This window comes from Apus apus, chromosome 16 (assembly GCF_020740795.1).
Source record: "Apus apus isolate bApuApu2 chromosome 16, bApuApu2.pri.cur, whole genome shotgun sequence".
Classification (NCBI taxonomy): Eukaryota; Metazoa; Chordata; class Aves; order Apodiformes; family Apodidae; genus Apus; species Apus apus.
This window is the reverse complement of record NC_067297.1, coordinates 11,104,338-11,130,509: the sequence shown is the minus strand read 5'-3', so window position 1 is coordinate 11,130,509 and position 26,172 is coordinate 11,104,338. Positions and strand designations below refer to the sequence as shown.

Sequence of the window (26,172 nt, the reverse complement as noted above, 5' to 3'; positions counted from 1 at the left end):
ACCAGACATGTCCTGCCCCCCGTCCCCGCGGGGCAGGATCACAGGCAGCACCAGCTGCACACGTATGTGCAGAGACAGGGGAGCCTGCAAATGCATTACTGGCCTGCTCTGGAGCCGTCTGGTTTACTGCTATCTGCTGTTACGTGATGAAGGTCCGTGACTTTCTCTACTGGAAAGAAAGCAGAAGCCACCAAGGGTCCTGGGAACCAGCTTCTGCATCTCTGCCAAGAGCACACCCGGCAAATCTGCCTCATGGCAGCTCCTCCAGCAAATCTCACATCCAGGCTTGTAGTGATTGAAAAAACAGTCCTGCTTTAGTTTTTGCCTGGTTATTCTCAGCCAGCTCAAGGGAGCACCTTCTGGGAGGCAACATCAGCCCCCAATGGCACAGGGAGATTTTATTTCTCCCCCAGCAGACTGGCCTGAGCCCTCCTGGCTCCATCCAGCAGCAGGAACCCAGGACCACATACAACATCACAGCAATCCCCCTCACAGGGAAAAAAATACTCAAGTAGGGGAAAACAGGCAAGAAAACAACCTTCATTGCCCCAGTTGAAAACAAACACCAGTGTTCAAGGCCATGAGCAATGCGGTTTGTAAGGAAAGGTAACATTTTTTACTAGACCAACTGAGATTTCCAAAGACATGCTGCCCAACAGCACATCTGTCTTCTCCAGCTGCAACACACTGAACTAACAGCAGACATTACCTTCTCCTCACAAACCAAGCCCTGGTTGGAGCAAGGCTGCAGTGATCCTGAATGGGGTAAAGGGGCCCAGCTCACTCCATGCTGGGGAGAGGTAGATGGGAGATAAAAGACCTAAGAGATCTAAGCCTCTTTGGGGGAAAAGGCTCTGGAACCTGTTACCAGCATTTGCCATGTCAATTACTTCATCCGTGTTCAGAGCAAAGATTATGGCCCAAAACAGAGGCCTTGGAAATGTGCAGGAATGGAGTTAACTTCTCTTCCTTGGGCTGAAGGTCAGTAAACGCAGTGTAACCCACAGTTACGAGGAACATTATAAATTCACACAACCACAGACCTGATTTTGCACCTCAGCTGCACTGCTGCTCTGAAACTAACAGAGACCAACAGGTATCCATGGCCCAAAAGCAACATGCATTGCTGCTGCATTACAGTTACATCCCTTGAGACAGTCAGGCTGGCACCCAGAGAATGTAACTAAACCCTGCCCTTTTTATTGAGAGTTTTGTGGAACTCTTCACTGTGCAAAAATTAGCTCAGTCAAAATCACCACAAAAAGCAGTTCCAGCACTGTTACTCTGAGGAGTAAACCAAGCTCCTCCACATGCAGTGACTGCAACAATGTGGAATGGGGTTAAGGGGTAAGTGAACAACTTCTCGGATCCTCTGTCTGAACATTGACCATTGTGTTCAGCAATACATGGTGCACCTCACCTGGCCTGCAAAGCTGCCCTAGATAAAGCATCCAACGATTCCATCAGGCACTGATCCAGCAGCACAGATAGAATGGCCAGTTTCTGTCCAGCTCTGGTCACTGGGACACACGTCCTGCCACTACCTGTGCACCACCACTCCAGGACACACATCCCGTCATCATACCTGTGCCACCAGTCCACACACAGCTCACAGACAATGGTGGTCATACACCCCAGACTTGCCTTCTGCTCCCAACCACTTGAACAGCACCAAGATCATGCCAGTTTTGCTGTGAACTCCATCAAACCGATTCTGGAAATAGGCCCCACTGGTTTTGAGCAACTAATCCCAGCTCCACTTTAGGCTCTCACCAGTCATGGACAACACTTTTTTTTTTTCCCTTCCTTCCAGACTCTGCAATTACAGATGGCTCCACTAAAAGCATAATCTTGTCTTGCTGAATTGTATCTCATAGCTTTCTCTCTCTCTTTCATTAACAAATGTTTTAAGCCTCATAAAATGCATGTGATTCTTGGAAACGTGTCACAGACGAAGAAGCAAACGCAGCCCCTAAACTCAACAATTAATGACTCAAGAGCAGCTTTGCCTACTAGAAACAAAGAGCTAAGACAATACATGGTTTTCCAGCAAGAGGCAGAACAGAACTGCCGATGGAAATAATGTGCAGACAGAAAAGCCACCCTGGTTTTCTCCTACCTTTGGAGAGGGATATTTTTTATTTCATGGCCAACAGTTTATTTTCCCCATCAGCTACACAACCCAGCACCCCTGAGTATACTCTGCAGTTCAGAGCCACCACAACATGTCCCAGTGGCACAATGAGCAGACTCGTGGCCTTAAGGCACATCTTGGAGGGAGCAGCAAAGATGGGACACCAAAGGGCCACAGCATCCCAGAGGCATCTTTTCCAAGGCAACACACTACCAAGAGCTAAAGGAGAGCAAGTTGTATGGATAAGTGAATATCCCAGCACTCCCAAGCAAGAGCTTTCTTGCCTACATATTATTTCAGCCAGCTCCCACATGGACACAGCAATCCATCCCTTCCTTTTCATTTCACTGAGGGATCCAGCACCACAAAGCCCAACCTGCAGCTGCATTAACCCTCAGTGCTCAGCACTGGAGCCCACCTTGGCAGCAGCAGAAGCTGCCCCCAGCCTGTTTACCCAGCAAGACTTTACTGCCAAATAGAAATGTGTCCAAGCTCGAGGTAAAATAAAATACAAGCTACCCCAACAGAGCATGAAAGTACATCCCAACAGGCACACAAGCAAGGGATTTCTCTATTGCAAGTAAACAATTTGCTTTGCTCAATGAGACTAGGACAAGGGAGGCTTTCCTGGGGAAGATTGTATTAAAGAACCACCAGCAACCGATTCAAACTCTTCAAACACCAATATTAAATATAGAGATGTGATAAATGAGAAAGGTCAAGTAAAAATCAAATCAGAGCACAGTACCCAGGAAAGCCAGACATGACCACCCCTAATTCAGCTTACAAGAGCTTCCAAATTGTTCTGGTGCATTTAATAGCCCAGTAAATGCAGGTCCATGACTCAAACAGTTATGGGAAAGGCTGATAAGCTTCTCTTTCCTCAAAGAGGTCCCCTCGTATCTGTCCAACACTACCAAGCACTCTTTGATGCATTAAGAACCACCACCTACACCAATTTCAGTAGCAGCTCAGAGCCTCAAAGATAACACTACACAAACCAAGGGGAGCCCAAAATGCAGACCCCATTCCCAGCTAGCATCCATGGCTGTTGTCCCCTTACCTTTGAGAGATCCTCTGTCCCTCCCTGCTGGCTCTGGTTCACGAGAGGCGAGTGCCGCATCAGCGGGTCCTGCAGCAGATCCAGGCGTGGTCTCTTGGTTTCAATGAACTCCAAGTCTGACTGCTTGGTCAGGTCAGAGAGATAGGAATGCGCCTCGGTCCTCAGGTGCAGCTCCTGAGATCTGGGGGCCAAGAGAAAGGAACCTTTAGAAAACAAACCACCTCTGCTCTCCCCTGCTCCATGACTGCAAGCCACTTGGGGAAGACAGAGGGCTCAACTTTTGCCTTTTTCCCAGAAGGATGCACAAAGGGAGGCCAGGTGGCCCTGGACTCAAACATCTCAGGTCTTGCAGAGTCAGGAAGCACAGCTCCATAGCTCAGTCTCTGGGCATGGCACATCTCCTGGAGTGCTCACTGCATGCAGGTATCAACCAAGGGAGCAAGACATGGGATGCACCATCACAGCCACCCTCCAAGCTCTATGGGTCACCCTGCCATCCCCCTCCTCAGCACCACCACCATGTCCCCTGGAAATCCTATCTCATCACATGCAGAGGGGGCTGTCGCTAAGCCAGGGCAAAGTGAACAAGGCTGCAGGTTTGCACCTTCCCTGACATGCCATGTGGGTCAGGCTGGCCAGGACAAGCCAAAGCTCAGAAAAATCCTAAAATCTGGCCCAGCAATTCCCTTGTGGTCCCTAAAGCAGGCAGAGCTCCCTTCTCCCACCTTTGGGTTATTTAGTCAAAGGCACCTGCACCCCTGTTTTTATTTAGCATCTTCTACAGGAATACCAAGGATTATATGCTGGGGAAAAAATGCAGACTCCTCCGTGGCTAGACAGGAGGGATTTCTTTTTCCAGGAAGGGGGAGGAAAAAAGAAACTGGCCACATGTAGTTGCACGTCTCCAACACAGACCTGGCAAGCTGTAAAGGCACGTTATCCAGTGATAGCAACTGCACCAACGAGTCATGTTGGGCTCAAATGTCTTTCACCTGTCAAATATCTGCAGTTGGTAATACCTGGAAATCGGGTTTGGTTTTGCTTTTTTTAAACAACTGTAAAATTTTTTTGGTAGGTCTGTTTTTTTCCCAGCAGGATTCTCTTGTGGGAATGGTAAAGGGATCCTACAAAAATACATTAAACTTTTTACTATGCCCAAGGATCAGTGTTGCTGCAGCAGCTCCAAGGGTGTGTTTTTAACACTTCAGGCAGAAGTGTAACTTAAAAAAAATAAAAATAAAATGAAGCACAGGAGATTCAAAGCTTGGAAGACTGCTTTTTTTCTCCCTTCAACAAGATTGTTCAAGTTCTCCAGAGCTACACGATGAAGTATCCTCCCCAGTTACCAAACACTGACAAACTAAACAGCCTTTGAAGCTACTCAAAGGAGAGGAAGCTCTTTGCCAAGAGCAAGCTTAAAAAACAGGGGGTCTTGTGCACTGTTTGGCCCCCACCCACAAACTGCAACTGCTAACGTTCGTTTTTACCTAGCTAATTAAATATTTTGGAGAGGATGACAAAAAAGGAAGGACCCAGGGCCCTGTGAGGCCAGCAGGAGTTTTTCCAGCAGCTCTAACAACTCTGGACCGCTTCCAGAGAGAAGAACCCTGATTAAAGCCACCTTCTCATGGGCACCGCCTCCAAGCAAAGCCCTCTGCCCTCCCCTGCAGCAGCATGGCAAACTCAACCACAACTCTGTCTCTTCAGAGAAGCAAGATAAAGTGGTTTGGTTTTATTCTTCTAGTTTTTAATTTAAACATCAACAGTAGGCACAAAGCATGTGCAGGCCAAGCTTTGCTTCTGGGGGTTTGGTGCGGGTGGCTGGCACTGAGATTCAGGCAGCAGCTTTGCTGTGGACACACAGGAACAGAATCCAGTTCATCCTCTTCCTCCCACCCCAGGGACAAAGGGGATGGTGGCCCAGGGAGGCTCTGGCACTGCCTTTGCCACTCCAACCTTCAGCCTAGGAGACAGCAAACACAGCTCACAGGGAGAACTTCTCAGTGCTGAAGAGCTCTTACTCTTGGCCCTGGAGCTCAGTTCACTTCACCTGCAAACACACTCACACTGAATGATCGCAGCTTTTCTCAGCAAGCCTAGAAATATCTCCTGGCACCTCTCAAGTTTCCTGCTGGCTTGTCCCAAGCCCTCATGCAAACCCCGCCCGCAGCTGCACGCTGACATTTCGGGCTCTGCTGTAAAAGCCAGGAACAATAAGCAACTGTTGAGCTGGGCAGGTGTTAAAATTTTCTAACACCCAAGGCTCTGCTGTACCCAGGCAATTAAAAGTCAGATGTATTTATTTTCACTTCTTCCCCCCTCTTTTTTTTTTTAAGGTATTACCAAGAAGCTGCTTGCTGACACAGGACTGCTCCCAGAGCTCTGCAGTGATCATCAGGAACCCAACCCAGCACTGCTACTCTCAGAAAAAAAGCCCCATGTATTTTTAAGATAAGAGCAACACTCAGCTTTACAAAGGCAGTTACTGACAGCAAGGCAGGGGCCGTGCCAGGGAAAGCAGCTGCAGTGTTACAGGGTGCTATTTTATTTCCATTTCCACATCCACTGGAACTGCCATTAACTTTATCCACTGGAATTTCCAGCCGCTCCCAAGAACACTTTGCCCGACACAACTGGCTCAGCCTGTCCTGGCTGCAAATACAACGTTCTTGCTTGAAGCCTTCACACCTTTCACTCTTTACATCCACACCTGCAGTGAGCTCTTTACAAAACTTTCATACAGTGACGATGTTGCTGTCAGCATAAAAATAGCCCTGCCTGGAAAACCCTCCTGTTACACGAAGTTTGAGGTTTAGCTGCATTTTCCAAATAGTTCCCACCTGGCTGGTTTATTTCAGAGATTCCTACTTTGCTAAAGGGAAAGCGTTTTTAATCGCATGTGAGCTATGCATGATTAAATGAAATAAACCAAATAAACGATAGGACAAGGGGTAATGGTTTCAAGCTAGAAAAGGGTAGATTTAGGTCAGACATTAGGAAAAAGTTATTTAACATGAGGATGGTGGATCACTGGAACAGGTTGCCTAGAGAGGTGCCTAGAGACATTTAAGGTCAGGCTCGACGAGGCTCTGAGCAATCCATTCTAGTGCGAGACGTCCCTGCTTATTATAGGAGGGTTGGACTAGATGGCCTTTAGAGGTTCCTTCCAACCCAAGACATTCTATGATTCTATGAAATGCCAACACTAATTATGAAGTGGGGCAGGCATGTCCTCACTTGCCACAAACATTGAACTCTTTAAAAAGAAGCAGAGCAGAGTGAGATCTGGTGAGACACTAAGGTTGGTTGCCCAGGGTTTGCCCCAACCTCCAGCCATCCACACACCACTTCACTTTGGGCAGGTCTGAGTCCAGAAGACCAAGACAACCCAAGATTAGAACTTTGGTTTATTACTAATCTCCCAAAGTAACCACACACCACCAGCTGCAGAGCCACATTACTCCACTTCTTCAGCAGACTCATGCAAGGTAGAAGCAGCTAAAATCCTACAGCTAGTGCAGGGCACTTGAGACTCACTCCAGCACTTGTGGGTCACCGGGAAAACATCTGCTGCACTGTACCTACACCAGAACCAGTTTCCAGCCCCTACAGGTACAGACAGACAGTAAAATGCTTCTGAGAGCAAGCAATATTGAAAACCACTGGTGTTGAAGTGAATTATTTATAGCCAATGCTAAGATTTGTCAGAGGTTTCAGCAACTTCTTCCTGGCTAATGATATCAAGAGTGAAAGACTGGACAAATTGAGACCTGTTAAGGACAGAAACCAGAGGGTTTGTAGGAGCAAACCTGCAACCAGGCAGCTAGAAAAATCACGTACAGGGCCGGCTGACAGATTCCCTCTGTCATAGAGCTGGAGAGGGAGAAAAACCATCATGACTTAACAACAGAGGCCAAGGGAAGAGCCGCCTGTCTGGGTGGGGAAGGTGAAGTTCTCACGCTCTAAGCAATGTCTGTCAGCAGCAGGATTGAGTCTTCACAAGCCAAAGGTGTGGGACAGCCTCAAGCAGGATGCTCAGCTCACCACGTGGTCCAGCCCAAGGACTCCAAGGTCCCCACGAGGTCCAACCCTGTGGCTGTGCCCAGGCAGCCCCATGTGCATCCCCACGATGGGCATTCCCACAGGAAGGCAGGTAGCTGTGCCTCAGCTGCCCCACACAACCCCCTCAGCCAGCTTCTCCCAAACTAACTGCAATTTAGATGAGAGCAGATGCTGTGTTTAAAACCTGCATACTGAAATGCTCTATACACAGGGCCTGAATTATTCATGGACAGCACCAGCAGAAGCTTTAACACTGCCACACAATGGCACTGGCTCACTCAGGAGAAGAACTACTTGTGTGTCTCCACCTCCCCCACATTCTCCTCATCCACCTTTCCCGAAAACCTGGAGCCCCACCTCTTTGACAGCCCCTAGGTATCTGGAGCACTCCTGGGACTAACGGCCTGAGGGGCATCCCACATTTCCCCAAGCATACTGCACACATTGCAAGATCACCTTTCCTTCCCCAAAATAAATGTGGTTCAAGATTATGCACAGAAAAGTTGCTTCATTAACTTTTAGCTCTCCAGCCCAGCCCAGGCAAAGCCCAGGTTCCCCCTCAAAACTCCCTGCTAGGGTAAACTGGCCCTTTCCACAAAGTCCAGTGCCCCTTCATCTACTCTGCACCCTGCATGCCCACCCATGGACGTGTTCCCAGCCCCCACCACAGCAGAGGGTACTTCCAAGAAAATGTTTGACCCTGGCACGAAGTGTCCACCCACCAGCATCTGCCCTTGCCTGTTATTATTTTCCCACGTTCATTTAAGGAGAGGAAAAAAAAATAAAATAAATGCAGCTCCAAGAACATCATCTCAAGTGTGCAAAGACACAAAGATGTATGGTTGCAGGGATTTCAGCCTTACTGCTGCTCACTCCTGAGAAAAGGGTCACCTTTAAAAATGGAAACTTAATTAAAGACCATAAATAAAATCAGATTGGTCGCGCTGTTAACTCGGGAGCAGTTGGTGCCATTTGGCCCAGCACAGATGAAGATCGAGAGCTGCACGTGATTTCCAGCGGCCACGCACACCGCGCCGCTTTCCCACCGCTCCCTGGGCTCCTCAGCCAGCAGGATTAATCACATTCAATAAGCAGAGTAATTAGACCTCCTCTCATGCTATACTGCACATGGCTCTCTCGGATGGCTGCAGAAACACAGCAGCTGCTGAACGTACCCTCAACGTCCTACTTCAGATCAGCATCAGGAAAACCCTCCAAAGTCCTCATGGCTGCTGAGAAGAAAGGCTCCGGAAAAGGAGCCTGGTCTCAAGAAATGGGAAAATAATCTATCAAAATAGTGACTCATCTTATTCTGGGTAACAGCGGAATATACTGTGTTAACTTGCACACTGCTTATTTACAGCCACATTTTCTGCCAGAGAAGCCATCATCCACCCCAGCATTCCTGCATTCATACAGATTCTTGCTCTAAAATCATAACATGTATGAAAAGTCAGAAAATCCCAGCTCCGTCATTTTCCAGACCCCTCACCTCACTGGCACCTACCATTTTAACACTCAATCCCATTTTTCTCACTTCTTTTGCAGACCAAAAAAATATATAGAGGACTCCCCTAATCCTTGTCACCTTGCCAGGACATTCCTCTGCAAGTATTCATGGTACGATTTGTACCAACAACAGATCCTGAAATACTTCTCTTCGTTCCTGCAGTCCAGTTGGCACAGCCAACCGAATAAGCTAAGGGGAAGTCTGTGGATCCTTCCAAGAAAAAGCCTGCTACCAAAAAAACCATCAAGGAAAGAAGTATATTCCTGCAAAGACAGAGCCAACTTTCCCCGTAGCAACAGATTCAGAGTGGTTCAAGTTTTCCTTCTTCATTCCAAGCCAGAATTGCTGCACAGGGAGTTGAAGTCTCTACCCATCCACCAAGGGATGATGACAACTCTCAGGGCTGATGTACTTGGAGAAGGGTAGTCTGCAACTCCCCAGCATCTCCTGTAGGATCAGGATGTGCTGCATGGGCACCAGCAGAAGCAGGAAGCACGTCACCCCCTCAGGGAAGAGAACTCACGATGGTGTGACGCTTCAGGAACTAGTTATCCCCACCCTGCCTGACCCACCAGGCTCAGCTGCCTGAGCCTGATATTCAACAAGCTTCTTGCTCAGGGAGCCCCAAAACATGGAACCATGTCAGCACCCCATCCCTTCCAGCAAGTTACCACTCAAGAGCTTTTTGTTACCAACACCTGATTAAACACTGTGCCCATGGTGAAATGCTTCACCTTTACTCCTTTTCCACTGGACCACAACTAACCACCACTCCAGTGGTTACAGCAGAATAGCAGCCAGGAGAGACAAGAGGAAGTTGCGTGCCAGGTGGGGTATCAGGCAGGGAACCAAGGTGAGGGTCTTCCTTTCAGACACAGCAACACCCCTGTGCTTCCCTCTACTTTCCCCTCCATGCCTGCTTTGCAGAGGGTATTTGTTTCCCTCCTCCCCAGCCCCTCACATTGCGAGCCAGCTGCCTCTGCTCAAAACCCATCAATCCCAGCCCAGGAACAAAGCCAAAGCCCTTACAGATGCGCCCAGCATGAACCTGCCAAAGGGATTCAGCTGCAGAGATGGCTGCTTTCACCACCCTCCCTCATCCAGGCTTCACTCCATACCAGGCAGAGCCAGAGATATTTTTTAGGATTGACACCAGTGACCAACCCAACCTGCTCCAGAAGCTCCATTGTCTTGACTTGGCCTATGAGCACCTGATGAGCTCCCAGATGATCAACCAAACACCTAAAGGGCTCCATTTACAACACATCTGGTGCTGGCTTAGAGCAGATCCTCACACCACAAAGATGAAAAAGCAAAGCCCCCATGGGATAGATTTTTAAGTGTAGTGCTGAAAGATGCAGATAAACAGTAGTTGGCACTGTAAAATGGACTAACACCTCTCCAACCCAAATGCCACCAAGTTTGAATTACTTCAATAATTAATTACAGTGGGTTGAAAACTTCTGCAGACACCCCATCCTGCATTCTCAGATGATCCAAAAATGTTTTTTATGAGTCTATATCCCAGCATTCTGGTACAAGATGCCAACTGACCTGAACTTAAGTGGTATTTTTAGCTTTATTATCCAGTATATTTGCAAAAGTTCAATTATTCAGATATTACAGGGAAAAAGAAAGAAATGCAAGTTTGGTTGTGTTATAAAAAAGGGGTTTTTTTTATAGCATGCCAAAACTTCACCACTCAGGTTGAAAGTGCTGAAGTAGCCATGATAACCATTTGGACGTGTATCTAGACCTGGCAGCCTCCACTAACATTTACTCACATTGATGGGATTGTCAACACAAAAATATTTACCCATATTCATGTGATTATCAATTGCATGAATAAGCTTGGAGAGTCTGAAACATTTGTAAGCTGAAGCAAGATGCTTTGGTGCTCACAGCAGATTAGGTGTGTGGCACAGACCACCAGGGTTTGCAGTTGCTTATTTTTAGTTATATGGAAGAACCAAGACACATTTTTTTAAAATAGCCCATTCAGACCTTGAAACCTCCATTTTACTGGAGAGCAGAACTGGTTCTCCATTTTACAAACCATAAGAAGTGTGAAAAACAAAGCCAGGCAAAGGTGTGTTGCTGGGTCTTCTTTACCCACCTCCCCCAAATGTAGCCGAATCTGACCCACTTCCAACTTCCACGTGTTACTCTGTGCTAAGAAATCAAAGCAAGCCAAGGAAACGGAAAATGCTGCAATAAATCACTAGTCATCAGAAGTGACATTTCCCTCTGTGTGTGCAAGCACCACAGGCACAACCCAGGAGCACATCCAGGAGGGCAGATGCAAAACTAACTTGGAATGCTGCTTTCTGCCTTCCAGTTCTCATGGGTTTGTTTCTGCTGAGCATCAAGCTGAACCCATCCCACTAGAAAAAGAGGCTCCTATCAGTACCTATGCCCTCATGCATCCACCACCCTGGGGTCTTTCTCCTCTACCCTAGCAGTTACCATTTCAGAGACAGATCCATCTTTGTGATGCTGCATCAGTTTTGCTCTTAGCCCAACTAAGGAACAAGCATTAAAAAAAATGCTTTGCATAAATCTACTGTAGCAAGGCTCTTCGTTCACTCCCAGGCCATTTTTTTTCCAAAACCACTAAGCATCAAATGCAGAAGAGAAACTGTGAGAGAGCAGCATTTTGTGACAAAACAGAGAGTGAGAGTGATGGCCTTTGGAACAGAGCAGCTCGTGTGGTTAAAGCATCTACTGCACTTCTAGCCACACGGCGCTCACCGGAGTCGCACCCAAGAACACTGCCAGCCTCTCACGGGGGTGCCAAGGCCATGGGTGACACTGGGAATCCCACGAGGGGAGCAGGCAGGAACAAACAGCTCAGAGAATGTTGCAAGGGGAATGCAAAGAGAATACAGACAATGAAAGCAGGAGGAAGAGCAGCAGAAGAGGAAGCAGAGATGTGCAGTGGAAATGAGCTCTTCCCCCTCCAGCCTCGGGAGCCACAGACCAAACCCAACCACACGGCTTTGTTTGCTACAATGAAGAAAACTGATGCAACCAGGTGACAACGTTGCCCCAGGTGTCACATCGCAGTGCTGGGCCAACTGCTCACTAATGCCCAGGGGACACCCATGGCAGGTAGGTGCTGGTACCTTTCATTGCCCGGCTGGAACTCGGACAGCAGGGACGGCCTCCGCCGCTGCGGCTGCATGATTGACCCCGGCGGGAGGTGGGAAGCAAAATCCCTGGAAGGGTGCTGGTATTCCAGCAGTGCCACGTCCTGCGGGAACAAACACAGAGGAGCTCATTAGGCTGGTGGCAACATTCAAGCAACCATTGAACACCAACAATTCAGCGTAAACCATACAGATACTCCTCCTTTGAAACACTGGGTGCTGGGTATCACAGCTCGGTGCTTTCCCCCATCCCAGAGGATTCCCAGTAACACCCAGTCCCGTGCCATGGTGGGATGGTAGCTCAGGCCTGGCCCAACCTGCCCACAAGCCTTTCCCTGAGGCTGCTCACAGGCTGGCTCCAGGGGTGGGACCCCAGCAAGCTCAACCCAGCCACCAAGCACACACACTGGGATTTTTGGCATCCAAGTAGTCCTGATAACTTCAAATCCAAGAGGAAGAGCAGGTAAGAAGAAAATTAAAAGTCAAAGGATACTTTCAGCTTCAGTAACTCACGCAGTGGTTCAGAGAAAGAAAAAAAGAAAAAAATAAATAAAGGAAGAAGAGAAATCACAAATGTTATCTTGAGAGTGTCCCTTTAAACACAGCTCTCCTGGGCTGAGCTCAAGGGGTTTGAAAGGACAGTTTGCTACTTATTATGTGTAGGGTCCCTTTTGTTCCTTGACCCTTGTAGAGTACAGTACAGTATGTTCCTGATTTTAATTAAATAAGAAGCCCTCCTGCTCTTTGCCACAGACTGATTCCAGCAACAGCATTTTAGCAGCTACACTCAACTGCTATTTTTTCTCTTTGCAGATAGATACTTGACCAGAAGACTAATCATCTAATTAACTTAGACCTTCAGCAAAAAGCCCTGCCACAGAATATCCCTGGTAACACTGACACACATTTACGTTAGGAGAATCAATCCCACCTGGGAGTCTATTTTGAACAGTTCAGCTAGGGAAAAAAACAAAAAAAATGTAACTCTCACAAAGAGAAAAAAGGAATTTCAGAGGCTAAAAAAAGAAAAAAATCAATAAATAAAATGGCAAGTTCATGTGGTTGGGTGTGTGATCAGAGGACTCTCAGCCCTAACAGCTGCAACACGAAACATTTGATCTGCTGTAGTGAAGACTGAGATGGTCCAGTACTAGGGAACCAGACAAATGCCCCACCATGGAGCATGAAAGGCAAATAAAGTATTTGGGAGCTTAAATACCAATGACCTGCACCTAGAGACCCCCTCTCCCAAGCCATAAACAAAGCAGCCCAGCACTGGGTGCCATGTTCTCCTCCAGCCAGCTGCAGAGTAGATGGGAATATCAAAGCCCAACATCTTTGGCTACAAGACAGTAGGACAAGATGTTTGCAGAGTAGCTTTCCAGAAAGCCAGGAAGAAAAACAGAAATGGTGAGCACTTGATGTAGGGAAGCCAAGAAAAGGAGATCCTCTATCTCACATTCAGGCTTTCTTGCACAAAAGCTTGGAAAGCCAAAGATCAAACAGAGGAGGAAGGGGAATGCTAGTGTGCAATGGCCACCACTTCTCCTTGAGCCTCGAAAGGTGCACCAGTTTTTGGAATCCAGTTAATTTCTTCCTAGTACCAGCAATAGGGTGGTGCTGCTCCTTTTCTGTTCTGACCCATCTTGGGAAACACCAGGAACCAGGGGCCTCTGCCAGCCCCAAACTCCACCTCCAGCCTGGGCATTTCATCCCTCAGCCTCTGGGGCAAGGGGTGTCTTCAGACAGACTTGCAACATAGGGAGGGCATGACTGGGACAGTGTCTACTCATCCTCACAGGGAAGTTGCTCCTCTTCTGCTGTAAATCCAGGTGCTAAGGGAGGATGCTACCCCATGAGACTGCTTTTCCTTCAGATCTAGAGTCTCTCCACACAAGGTCACAATGGGGGGCTGCCAGACAGAATACACCATCGGTCCAACCACAGATAGGACAAACTCAGACATCACTAGTGATGGAGCTCAGTAGCTCCCACAGCTCCAGCCAAAGAAGAATGGCTGCCTACAAGGAGCTTCCCCACGTTTGCACTTGTCCCGGTTTTAAATTTAAAAAAAAAAAAAAAAAGTGATGCAGCTCCTGACATCCACCTACAAAACAAACACACCACGTCTGGGAAGACTCACCAATAGATCCACAACCAGGACTGTCACCTTCTGTGGGCGTATAAACAAGAATTACCCGTCTGGGAGGCTCAAAGGCTGTGCCCCTGAGAAAATAAAAAGGCTCTTGCATGTCCCGAGAACCATCTGTTTTTCCTTTTCCCCCTGCCCACGCTCAGCTGAGCTTTGCCTTTTCCTTCTCTAACCTTCATCAGAATATCTCTGCTGGAGCTCAGATCCTGCTGGTGTGGCCTGAAGTGATGGGGAAGCTCCTTACACTGGGCCATTAGCTTGGGGCCGGATGGCAGACATACCTCTCCAGCTTCTCCACCAAGGGCAAGGCTGGAGAAGACCAGTTCCTGCTTTTCCAGACGTTGCCCAACTCATCCTGACCTGCTCTGCTTTGCTTACATCAGCATTCAGTTTCACCAGAAGCAAACATAACCTAAAAATGTGTGAGGAGGATTAAAACTGACAGGTTTCTGTGCCCTGTGATGAACTGTCAAAGTTAACCACAGGAGACCTGGCAGGACGTAGGAGGATTAATCGCTCAGAAAGTTACTACAGTAAATTGCACTGTGAGCTGTGACTGTGTTCTTCAAACACAACTACTGGAAAGGTTTATGAACTGCCTTCAAAAAAGCCTTTAATTTGGCTTAGCAGCATTTTAAACACATGCTGGGAGGCACCTTGCTGCCAGCACCGCTGCACCTTCCACACACAGGCAGAGATGAGGGTCTAGTGTCCAGAAGGTGCCATTTTGATCCCCTGCTGCCGAAGCACACAGCACAAGTATCATTTAGTCCCCATCCTGACCTAAAATTTCTAGCACTGCCTTGGCACCTGCTTAAGGGCTGTAAGATGCCTGAAATAAAGCAACTAAAACACTGTGCAGCCCCAAGCTACCTGTTACTCATTCTCCTCTCCACTGCTCCACTGGTTTTTGCTCAAGTTTATTTTTTGCTCATCCTCTCCCTCTTCCTTTCTTTGCATCTCTTCCTGTCCTCTGCAAAACCTCCTCCCACCCCCAAAAATCTGGTGATGTGTTGGAGAACCTTCTCCAGGGCCCTCAGTTCTCCCACTGCCTCTGGTTGAGACTTTGTTCCTTTTACACCAACCTTCCTGTTGTTCCTTGTGGTTCAGGTGCTCCCACGCAATGAACTTTGTGGAAGTTTTGCAAAACCTCATAAATACAGTAAATGTCATGAAACAGAAACTAAGAAAGCAGAATGACCATGCATAGTCAAGGTGCTCTGAGACATGAACAGATTTGGGGGTTAGCAGGAGGGTTTGCAGAGGGCAAGGGCAAGAGATGCAAAGAGAAGAGTGGATGAGCAAGAAGTATAATAGAACACACTGTTGATAGAAATTAAGCTTCTTTACTTAAGCAAAAGAGGCAGAATGTTTGCCAAACAAATTCAAATCAAAGCAACTAAAATCACTTTGGAAGTCTCAAGGTTAAGACCTTATCATTCTCCTGATAAAACAGCAGCTTCCCAAAACCTAACCCCAGGTGACAGGAAATGTCCCTTCTCTAATAATGTGTAAACAAACAGGCCTGAGTTTCTTCTCCCATCACTGCACTGTCTAGACATGTGGATGGTTCAAGAACCAGCCCAGTGATGCCAAAGCTGAGCTGTCATGGTCAGGGTTACCCCTCCTGTCCCACAGACACCTCTCCAGCAGTCGCTCTCCACGGCAGTGTTTCATTTAGGCTAGTCCATCCATCCTCTCCAACAGGAGTGAATCCACACAATGCCATAGGAGCAGCCTTGTAAGCAGTTGGGAAACTTGTTCAAGGTGAGGAGACACAGCACAGAGGCCACCAAAAATGCCTCTAGCACAGATTACTGCCAGGACGAACCAGCCCTCCATCATGGAAGTTGTCCTACAGCATCCCCAGGGCACAACTCTATGTGCATCCTGGCTCTGGTGCCTCCTGGTCCTGCAAACACCCATCCATGGGTGCCCAGCCAGGGGCAATGATGAGCCTGGGTCAGGAACACACCTGGAAAATCATACAAATCACCCAACTGGGAGAGGAAGGTTGGATCCCTGTGGCTGGGAGCCGGTTGACATCCAGACTTCAGCACCCCCCAAAGTCAGAAAAGCTGCTGCCAACCCCTGGCCTTTTCACAGGGGTCTGACTCCCTCTCCCTCACATCAAACCTGTTTCAGTTGAAGCCTGACATGGGTGTGAAAGAAAACAGATCTCATAACTGCTGCCTGCTGCAGCCACTGATGTGGAAGTATCTTTACGGGGAAAATGACTGAAACACAGCAGCTTTCTACCTAAACCAAGCCAGAAACCTGCCCAGATGAGAGCTGGCTCCTCCAGGTCCTTCTGAGCAGCACAAAAATCCAGTAGCTTGGCTGAGCCAGCACTAACAGCATGGCTGAAGACAGACACCAAGAGTACCTAGAGCACCATAAGTCACCCAACAGAGCCATACAGCACCAGGCCAACGTTTAGATAAATAAAATGCTAAAGACCCCAAAGCAGCCTCATTAAAACACACTTCTTCACACAGCAGACTGAAAAGGCACTTGGGCCCAGCCAGAGGTGCCAAAAGTGTCCTTTACTGCCAGCCTGGAAGGCAGGACACATCTGTGACCCCTGCCTGGGGGTGCTGGGGAGCCAGTGAAAGCACTCCCAGTCTCAAAATCTTTGTGTGTTATTACTTGATTCGAGTGCTGAGAGCACCATCTTCCTCCCCTTGCTGGAAAATCCTCTGACCCTAAATAACCTCAGTCTACCAGGCTCATTAAGATACACTGATCAAACTGTATAAAGCCAGGAGACTAGATGCAGTATTACAGAAAAACCATCAGCAGCACCATAACAGAGGCAGCCTTGTAGAATTAAAAAAATAATAAAAGAAGTCTTTTCCTCTGCTTTTTTCAAAGCTTTCAGCCTGCTGTCTTCTCCACCATCCCTTCTCCAGTAAAATCTTCTGTGCCTTCCCTTGACCTCAGGATAACCCACACACAAACTAAGAACTGCAGGCAGCTGTGCATCCTTTCTGCCTCCTTCACTTTCTGTTTTGAACGTGTGCACTTGCTGGTGTGCTTCACTTCTTCTTCCCCTGCCAGCAGTTCCCCAGGTCCGGGTTGTCTGACCTCCAATGAGGAGGAAGAAAGGGAGGTTTAGAAGCGATGCTGGAAGCACCCCAGGGTACTGACCAACAAGACACAGAGCCAGACAAGGCTACACCACAGCCAACAGCAGCTCTGACCCTACCCTCCCTGCTCCAGCGTAGACCACATCTACCAAGTGCTCCATCCAGATGACATTCCCATGGCTGCAAGAATTAGTCCCCAAGGAGAAGACCCCAGAGACATGAGGCCTGCAGGAAGGAAACCTGGTGCCGGTCTTGCAAGAGAAAGGTGAAGCTGCTCCTCCTCTCTTCCACCCACCAGCAGAAGAACAAGTGCAAACGCCCAGTGCTTCTGGCTCCCTTGGAAAACAACTCTGGAGCAAAGCTGTGGAGAGCTAGAACCCAGCCGGGCAGGCACCTGCAGCACAGCTTGAGGAGCCCAAAGCACCAGATCCGTCCCCCGTCGCTTACCACGTCTTCAGCCGAGGAAGCAGGAGCTCCCCGCCGAGTTTCGGTGCAAAGCCTCGCTTCGAAACCACTGCTCGTGTTTTGCAGTGACGCTGAGGAGGAGCCGTCCCGGGGTCAGTCACCACATCCGCCAGCTGAGCTGGCTCCCCGGCGGGGGGTGGCACTGGGTGGCACTGGCACAGGCAGCGCCTCACCTGCGGAGCCCCGGGCACCCCAGCCCTCACCCAGCTACGAGCCGCTGCCCCACGCTGTCCTTGTCACCTTTTGCAGGCAGGCAAACAGGCCAGGACACTGCACATGCTCGTTGAGGAGCAAATCCCAGCTCCTCACCACCTCCACCAAGGATTACGTCGAGGGCTGCTCATCCCGAGCTCGCCCAGGTTTGCACCACGGGTAGTTTTTGTTTCTTAATGACGTGCAGTTTCCGCTGCAGCACTCCCAAGCGCGCAGCCCAAATGAGGCCGACTAATAATGGTGTGGTCCGAACTGTGAGCAAAAAACAATGCCAAAGCATCCCTACTTATTTCACCGTTTATAAATCGTCCCTTACCTAATTTTGGTAGAGGACGCCTGGCCCGTTCCTGCCGCTCGTGAGCAGCACACGTGCCATTCTGTGAACTGCTTTTAACTGCAGTGGAATCGATGGGTGAGGGCAGCAGGGTTGTGAACCCCCAGATCGTGGCACTGGTGGCACACAGAGCCAGAGCTGGGCACCTTACTGCTGCTGCCCTGCATGCCTTGTTTCCACAACAATATCCCATTGTCTCTGGGGGACCTGAAAACTTTGCTCCACCCCACACCTCACCTTCATCGTGGGTGTGCTGGTTTCCACTAGTATTTCCTGAGAGCAGAGGGCAGCTGCAGACACCACTGCCTGGAGCAGTTGCCTGCACCAGCCACATGCTCCATCCCTCTCCCCCTCCCACTTTTCTGCTGGTGTTTCCCCAAATCGAAGAACAACCAGGACCTCTGATGCTCAGAGCTATCCTGTGGACAATGAGGACAGCCAGGACACACAAGTCAGAATGGCTGAACACTGTGGCAAGGACTTGACTGCACAGCTTCAGACTGCTACGCAACCCTGTCTCCCCGGGAAGCAGACGACAGGCTGAGCTTCCCACAGCCCCAGGAGCACACAGCCAGCATGGAACAGCATATCCCAACTTGAGGCCTGCCAGGGACTCTGACCACCCAGCAATTAATTTGTGCAATAAGCTGCTGCTTGAGCCCCTTGATGCAACCCTGGGAGCAGCAGGCTGGACTAGCTGGGCCACCTGCAAGCCAGCTCTCCAGTCCAGGGTTGGGTGGTCAAAGTGGCATGGCCATTGCTCTGACAACTTTGCCAGAGAGAGGGGATGCCCCCACCCCAGCTTTGTACATCCTGACCTTTCAAAAAAGAATTTGCATTACATGTTTCTGCCAACAGCGAGTATGACCTATTTTAGCAAGACAAGGGAAAGCTCTCTGGTGCCTGGATACCCCCTGGCACTGGCAGTACAGCAGTTGCTCATCAGACTGAGAAATGCACTTTTTAGCCTTTGCCTGGAGAAAATATTTTTTCCCAAAGCCAATTCAGGTAAAAGGAAGGTGGGAGGCTTGGGAGGAACCAGGGCAGTAGCAGAGCTGCTGCTTCATGAGGTCCAGACACAGCCCAGGCTGCAAAGGGTCCAGCAAAGGGCACAGCCTCAGCTTCTTTAGCAGAGGAGCCATCCTCTGCTCTGGGAAAGAAAAACCCTCCCTGTCACTGTTGAGGTGCAAAGGAGGTGGTTATTGATCAAAACAGGTCGTCCCCAAGTACACTGCTCTCTGCCCAACTTCCTCCCCAAAACCCTGGGAGGAGCTCACTGCAGATTTAAGAAGAAAAAAAAAAAAACATAAACCAAACAACAGCTCCTTCACAATCAGCTCCACTGTTGAAGATAAGGTCAGTAATAAAAACCTGGCTGAATACAGGCATTTTTATCTTGCCTACGGAGATGCAACATGTGCTGAAAAGACAAATGCCCTTATTGTTCCAGCAGCGTCCCATTGCCATCCATCTCTCAGGCGCTGCTGACTTGCCCTTTTGTTTTAGGAGGTGACCACACTGCGCGTGGCCCCTTCTTGGAAGGCATCGATTTCTGCTGCCACCCCTGCACTGAGGCCACATCTGCTGCCAACACCATTAGTGTCTGCACCAGCTGCACAGTAATGCATCCTTCCCAACGCCCTCCACCCGCCTCTCCAGCCAACCAGGGCTGCCAGGGGCATTTAGCTGTCCCATCTGAATATGCCATTCACGGAGAAGTCACGTCTCGGTGGGGGCAGCTCTCAGCTGTTGTGGCTTCCCAGTCACCTGACCCCTGCCGGGTGCTGGGGCCAGCCACCAGCCCCTCTCCCTGGCAGCCAGAGGTACCCGCAGAGCAGCAGCAAACCCATTACAGTGTGGCTTTTGAAGCTCTCTCCATCACAAGACTTTTGTCCCAGTCACATCCAGGCGCCTTTGAGCTGAGAATGACCCGTCTGCCCTTCCTCCCTTCTCCCTGCCTGCTGCTCTGCCTTCTGGACCTGTTCACCGCCATGAACACCCATGTGGGGCGAGCAGCACTCTTCACACAACAAACCCAAAACTTCCACCTTAAAAGCACTGGGCCATTTTGCTCATCATAGCATCTCTTCTACAGCTCAGTCCCCAACATCTCCCACCACACATGCTCCCACGCAACACCCATATCCTATCTGCAGGTCCATGTAAGACCCTTTTGTCTTTCCATGGTCCTGACCCAGCTCTCTCCTACACTCCCTTACACCTTTCACAGCAAATCCTTCAGGTCAAAGAACCTGACCTGCTCAGTATTTTGAATAAATGTGGTGACAGTGACAGCCAGCAAAAGCCTCCAGTCTTGTAAAATGTGTCAACAGGGACTGGTGGGGCAACATGGGCAGAGTCAGGCTAGGAGTGCAGGCAAAGGCTTTACATCTCCAAAAGTTAGTGGCTCTCTACCTTTGCCAAACCACATAAGCAGCCCAAGTTTTTTCTTCCCCTGTGGATTTATAATCTTGAGATCAACCAGAAGCAAATCATCAAGCAAATCATCACCCTCAGCACCAAATCACATCCAAAGAGCAGATTGGGAGGAACCAGAGAAGTTTGCAGTAGCTTGAAGAAAAACAACTGTTTGGGTATAGGCTGTATCCTAGGGAAAACGAATGTGGAATGCAAACTGCTGCAAGCCAACTCCTTCCTGGCAATGGGAGAGAGACCCTAGGGCATGGAATTAGGTGTCCTGTTCCTTCACCTCCACGCTCTCCCAGTCTCACAGCAGAAAGCCAATTTCCCCCAAATCCACCGCTGAGCTGCACAGAGCTCACACAACCCTTCACTGGCAACCTCGAGGTTCTTCAAGAGAGATGGCGCCAGGTTCTTGTGACAGACCCCATCAGAGCTGGTATTTCCAAGGTATGTTCTTCATTTTCAAGTCATTCCTTAAAACATGAGCTGGAGCCCGGCAGGCAGAATTCAGGACAAGAATCTCTGGCCCGAACCACCCCTGCCTGGTGGCGTAGCTGGCAGCAGGAGGCCTCTCTTTGTGCTTGCAGGTGGTTGGAGAAGGCTCTTTGCAGCCTGGGGTATTTTAGCATTTGGCACTGTAAACTCTTCCGTTCTGCAAGCTCCTGGAGCACCGGCACAGACTGGCATTTGGCTTCCAACAGATGAAAGTGTGAATAACTACTCCAAGGAAAACCAACACAGCAGCAAAGGCGCCTCATGTATGTAACACAAAACATGGAGCCTCTCTGCAGGCTTACCTGGAGTCGCCATGCTGTGCTGGTCATGTCACTGTGGAGAGGAGGTGGCTCCTGCCACCTCAGGAGCTTGCATCTCCTCACAGCAGGACTCTGGGTTTAACTTGCCCTGCTCAAAATACTGGGAGGAGGAGTCTGGGCAGGGAAGGCACTCAGCTCCCCTCAGGCCACCATTTGGCTGGGACACCAAATCAACACACAAGTTTGCACCAACCTCTTGTCTCTGGTTCAGACAGACAAGGAAGTTATTTATCACGGGCCAAAAAAAAAAAAAAAAGAAAAAAAAAGCAATCATGCTGGGACGCTCCTGCACAAGTGCTGGTTTGCAAACAGGGACATTGATGAAGGAACTACAGAGCTGCTCCCAGAGAGGAGAGGCAGCATGGGAGAAAGCCTGGAGGTCTCAAAGCTGGAGCAGAGGGGTTAAGCTCACCTGTTCACCTCGGCTGAAGAATATGCAGGGAATAAGAGCAAACTGCACGTGCCAAGGCCTATTGTTTTGCAGGGAGGGCACAGTGCTCTCCAATGGAGATTCAAGTGCCAAAGGAGCACCCATTTAATACACATGTGCACTCCAACCTTACCAATCCCCAAACCTGTTCAGTATGTCTAGTAGGTAAAACACTAGAAGCAGCCCAAAAGCAGAAGTTGTTTGCATCCAAAGTTGAATCATTCCTGCAGCACCAAAATGTCAGGGCCCTAAAAGGAGAAGAGTGGCTGCTAAGAAGGGCACAGCAAGGAACTGGATCCATGGGGGAGGAAGAGACAGGAACTCTTCGGATCCCAAGGAATACTGATCATGAAGATGCTTTATAAGGAAAGGGTTACATGCACCACACAGGGAAACTGATCTGTTTACAGAAAAGATCTACAGATTGCTTGAAAATGAATGTCCTTCATGTGAAAGTTTCCTTTGAGTGAGCATGAACTTCAGACACATTAGAAGGTTAAGAGCATAAGTAACGTGTTTTTTCACCTTTAGCTAAATGTCATGTAGCATTCAAACAATTCCTCTCTTCCCAAGCTGAACATGACAGTAGTCAACTAAGCACCCCAACATTACAGTTAATTTTTCTGGAACACAAGTGTTTCCCCTGGAGTTTGGCCAGCCACACGGTGGTCTTAGGAAGAAACTGTTGGTTATTGGAGATTTTAGTTTTACCTAAAGAAAGTCAAACCAGAACCTTTTCACCAAGTTTCCTTCTTCCCTTTAAAAGCAACTATCAAAGCTGTTTCACAAGTTACTTTTCAGTAAGATAGAATGAAATCCAGGGTCATTTTAAAATATCGTACTCTTTTCACATCCTGGTAGCTGTTGGGACCAGATGCCTCTCAGTAAGGAAGGAGGACACCCCATTATGGATGGGAACCAACCTACCCTACAGAAGAGCCTGCATCATCCATCAGAGCCCACTTTGGATCAGACCCATGGGTTCACAGCCCTGCCCAAAACTGGCACCTAAGAGTGAAACCAGCCAACAAACATCCTCACTCAACCAGTATTGAATCTTCTCTGCCAGCTCAAACTCAGCAGCAACTCCTGGAACACACTACTGAAAGATAGTGCCCATATACACAAATCATGTTTCTGTTTGTCCACTTGAAATGTCTTTTTCCCCATTTAGTTGAATACTCCCTTGGGTTTTATACAATGGGAGAAGAAAAGTGCCCAAGCCTACTTCCACTGCTTTCTGCCCCTTCACAACACCCCCTCTCACTTGCCTCATCTGTGAAATTGAACAGCTGCAATCCTTTAAATCACTTTTCATAAAGTGTCTCCAAGCCTAAAATAATGTCACGGCTCATTTCTGAGCTCAGTGCTCCTGCCGTGCTGCATTTCCCTGGGTGCGACCATCACAGTCGGGCTGTGATTACTTATTTATATTGTACTGGCATTTGCAGCCCTGCTCTGCGCAGGCGCCCAGGAGGTGACCCAGGGTGTTTCCACCACCAGGATAAGGATCCCCAGGCTGCTGAATTCCCAGCTCTTAGGAAAGGATGTCATGGAAAGCAGCAAACCAGAACCAAAATGTAATTAGATGCAAGACATGCTAGTGCTGGGTTGGTTTTGGCCTCTCTTGCTTTCTTCCAAACAAGCTCTCACTGTGCAAACACACCCCATGACAAAACTGACCTGGCCAAGACACGCAAGCAAATACCACTGGCTTTTAATATTAAACAGTACAGCGACTTCAAAGCAACTGGGTTCTTCTCTCCCAAGCAATCCCACCAGAGACCAGCTCCAGCCCCAGAGCCATGGCCAAGTGCCAGCTCACAGCACTGCTGAGAACAGGAGACACGTGTTTGCAAACAGCTGAGAGCGGCTGGGCAGATCATGCAGGGACACGCTTGAAGAAACACTCTCCCTACCCTCCCGAGGAGAACCAAGGTGCCTTTGGTTTGCGTGGGGCTGGCACATCTCTGCCAAGAGGAGCCTACTGGCTTTCCATCCAAAAGAATCTCAGCTCTCCTGCACCCAGACACCTAAAAGGTATCACATAACTTTGGAAGATTACACACGGCTGTAAAAATAGCTTCTAGAAGCAAATGCCAGCAACTACTTCCAACATGAATATGATAGAATAAAACCAGTATTCACTCTAGGCAGAGAAACCCAGAGCTCTGTTTGACTTGCAAACAACTGCCCTGCTTGGTTCATTCTGCTGTTGCGACACTAAGGGGAAGCAACTGGGATTTGCAGGGGACAGGGACTCATCCCTGAAGCGAAAAACCTTTTGCACTCTTCTAAAATCCATCTCCACATTGGGTACTGAGGTTTCTTTGGTTTGTTTCTAAAGCACAGTTTTGCAACAACTGCAGATTTTGCTCACCTGGTCACATTCTCCTGCTCAGGTTTCAGATAAAAAGAGAACTGGGATTTTCTTTGAGACAAATGCTCTCCTTCTGTCTCACCTCCCAAACAAACATGCTTGCACCGATGGAAGCAAAACTCCCATAAATCAAACCAGGTCAGCATGTCTCATGCCCTGGATGAAAAGCTTCTTTGTGCAGAAACACGCAGGCCCGGAGCGATCTAGATGAGCCAGCCAACGCAGCCAAAAGCTCGTCCCACGCCCTCCTTAACGTTTCTATTTCAAAGCCTTTCCAAGGCCCAGCTCCATTCCCGGTGCTGCTCTGCTGAAGCACAGCAAAGCGGGCAGGCGAGGGAATTTCACTGCCTCACTGACACTTGATGGAATTCCAGGCTTTCAAGTCAAACCCTAAAATCTTCACAGCAGGAATTTTACTGTTCCATAGCCGCCACTGTCAGAAAGGTAACTTCAAGACACAGTCTCCTCGCTAACTCATGTCACAAGCATCTTCTTGGCTGTGGCCACCTCACTGTAACCCACCAAGAACCAGCTCCAAAGAGCAGCCTTGCGAGTGTTTGCCACACTCCAGCCCCTAATAAGATTCCTTTAAGCAGCTTGAGCTGACTAAAGCTGTTCCACTAAGGAGAGTTTTTTTCCGTTAAGGGCTTAAACCTGAAACATTCAACCACCCAGGATGAGCAAGCACAGACGTGAATGACAGTGCAAAAAGGAGAGGCTGGATCTGGGTGAATTAACCTGCGCAAGCTCCGGTACATTTAACAAAAAATCACCAGCAGCTTATGCCTTGATCTGAGAGGAGACAAGAGTACAGGTCGAATGAGCCAGGGGAAAGTAGGGAAGGATAAAATGGGGAAAAAAAATCAGCAGCTCAGTTTTATTTTTGCTCCCCAGGAGTGCCACCATCACCAGCCAGGAATGGCCCATAGAGAGAGGCAGGTCTTCTGACCAAAGGGTAGGCTGTTGGTTCACAACCTGGCAGTCAGTGAAAATCAGGAGAGCTCTCCTGTGGGTGTGAGGATGAAGGACTGGGGTCACTGGAAAGCTGTAAGCCCACAAACAGGAGAGGATGCTTATCCTCTCTGACTCAACACCAAGGGAGGCCAAGCTGAAGAGGGCTGGAGGCCACATGTGCCTGCTTCATGCAGGGGGTAAACCGCTCTTCCCCTCTCCCCCCAGGGTGGTTGCTCCATCCAACCAAGGGTACTGTCATTGGGAAAACAAACTTCTGCATTCATAAGCAATGAGCCAGAGCCCATGACACCACCACAACAACTGCCAGGAAGAGTCTGGAAAGGAAGAAAACAGCTGAAAGTACTGCATGGAGAAGCAAAAGAGGATCCCATGAGAGAGGAACAATGCAATCCCATACCACAGGCACGGAAATGGTCTGATTTCTCTGCAACAGCACATCAGAGACCAGCACAAGAGAACCACTGCCCCAGTGACGGGGACACACAGCTCCTACCCTGCAAGAGGGAAGGGAAGTCTCTTGCCTTACCGCATGTGGTCGAGCAATCTGAACCGGGTAGGACATGGCGTGCGGGGGGTAGCGCGGCTCGGCAGCACGCCAGCTCTGCGCCACCGGCTGCGTGGATCCAGACATGGCGAAAGAGCAGGCACGGCAGTCGCTGCTTCCAAATCACCAACAAAGGATTAGGAGAGCCGAGAGCTCCTCTTCATCATGTGTCTGCCTTCCACGTCACACAACAACTGAAAGCAAACAGGAAAGCAGCAGGTTAAAATCCAGTCAACCACAGTCCTGTGAGACAAAAAACGTCAAGTCTTGGGACATCATGAAAACCTGACCGACCTCACAGCTTTACAGCAGCTCCATTTTCTGCTTGGAAAATAACCTGCCTTGTTTTGGCTTTGGAGTACTCCTATCCCAGGGAAGCAACCGAAGTATAAGATCATCACAGATCCATCCCACCCATCTGTCCTGGAAAGCC

The 26,172-nt window shown here is 49.0% G+C and overlaps 1 protein-coding gene across 15 annotated transcripts in view; it reads right to left on the bottom strand.

Moving 5' to 3' along the window:
- Positions 1-26,172, bottom strand: part of NCOR2 (nuclear receptor corepressor 2) — a 235,548-nt gene that overhangs the window by 134,734 nt on the left and 74,642 nt on the right. For all 15 annotated transcript variants that reach the window (XM_051633721.1, XM_051633729.1, XM_051633730.1 and 12 more), the window contains exons 2-4: positions 25,722-25,933; positions 11,895-12,022; positions 3,198-3,378 (exon numbers count right to left, since the gene is read on the bottom strand). In XM_051633721.1, the coding sequence (XP_051489681.1) occupies positions 3,198-3,378; positions 11,895-12,022; positions 25,722-25,826 (414 nt within the window). In that variant the 5' untranslated portion in view covers positions 25,827-25,933. The remainder of the gene's footprint in view (positions 1-3,197; positions 3,379-11,894; positions 12,023-25,721; positions 25,934-26,172) is intronic.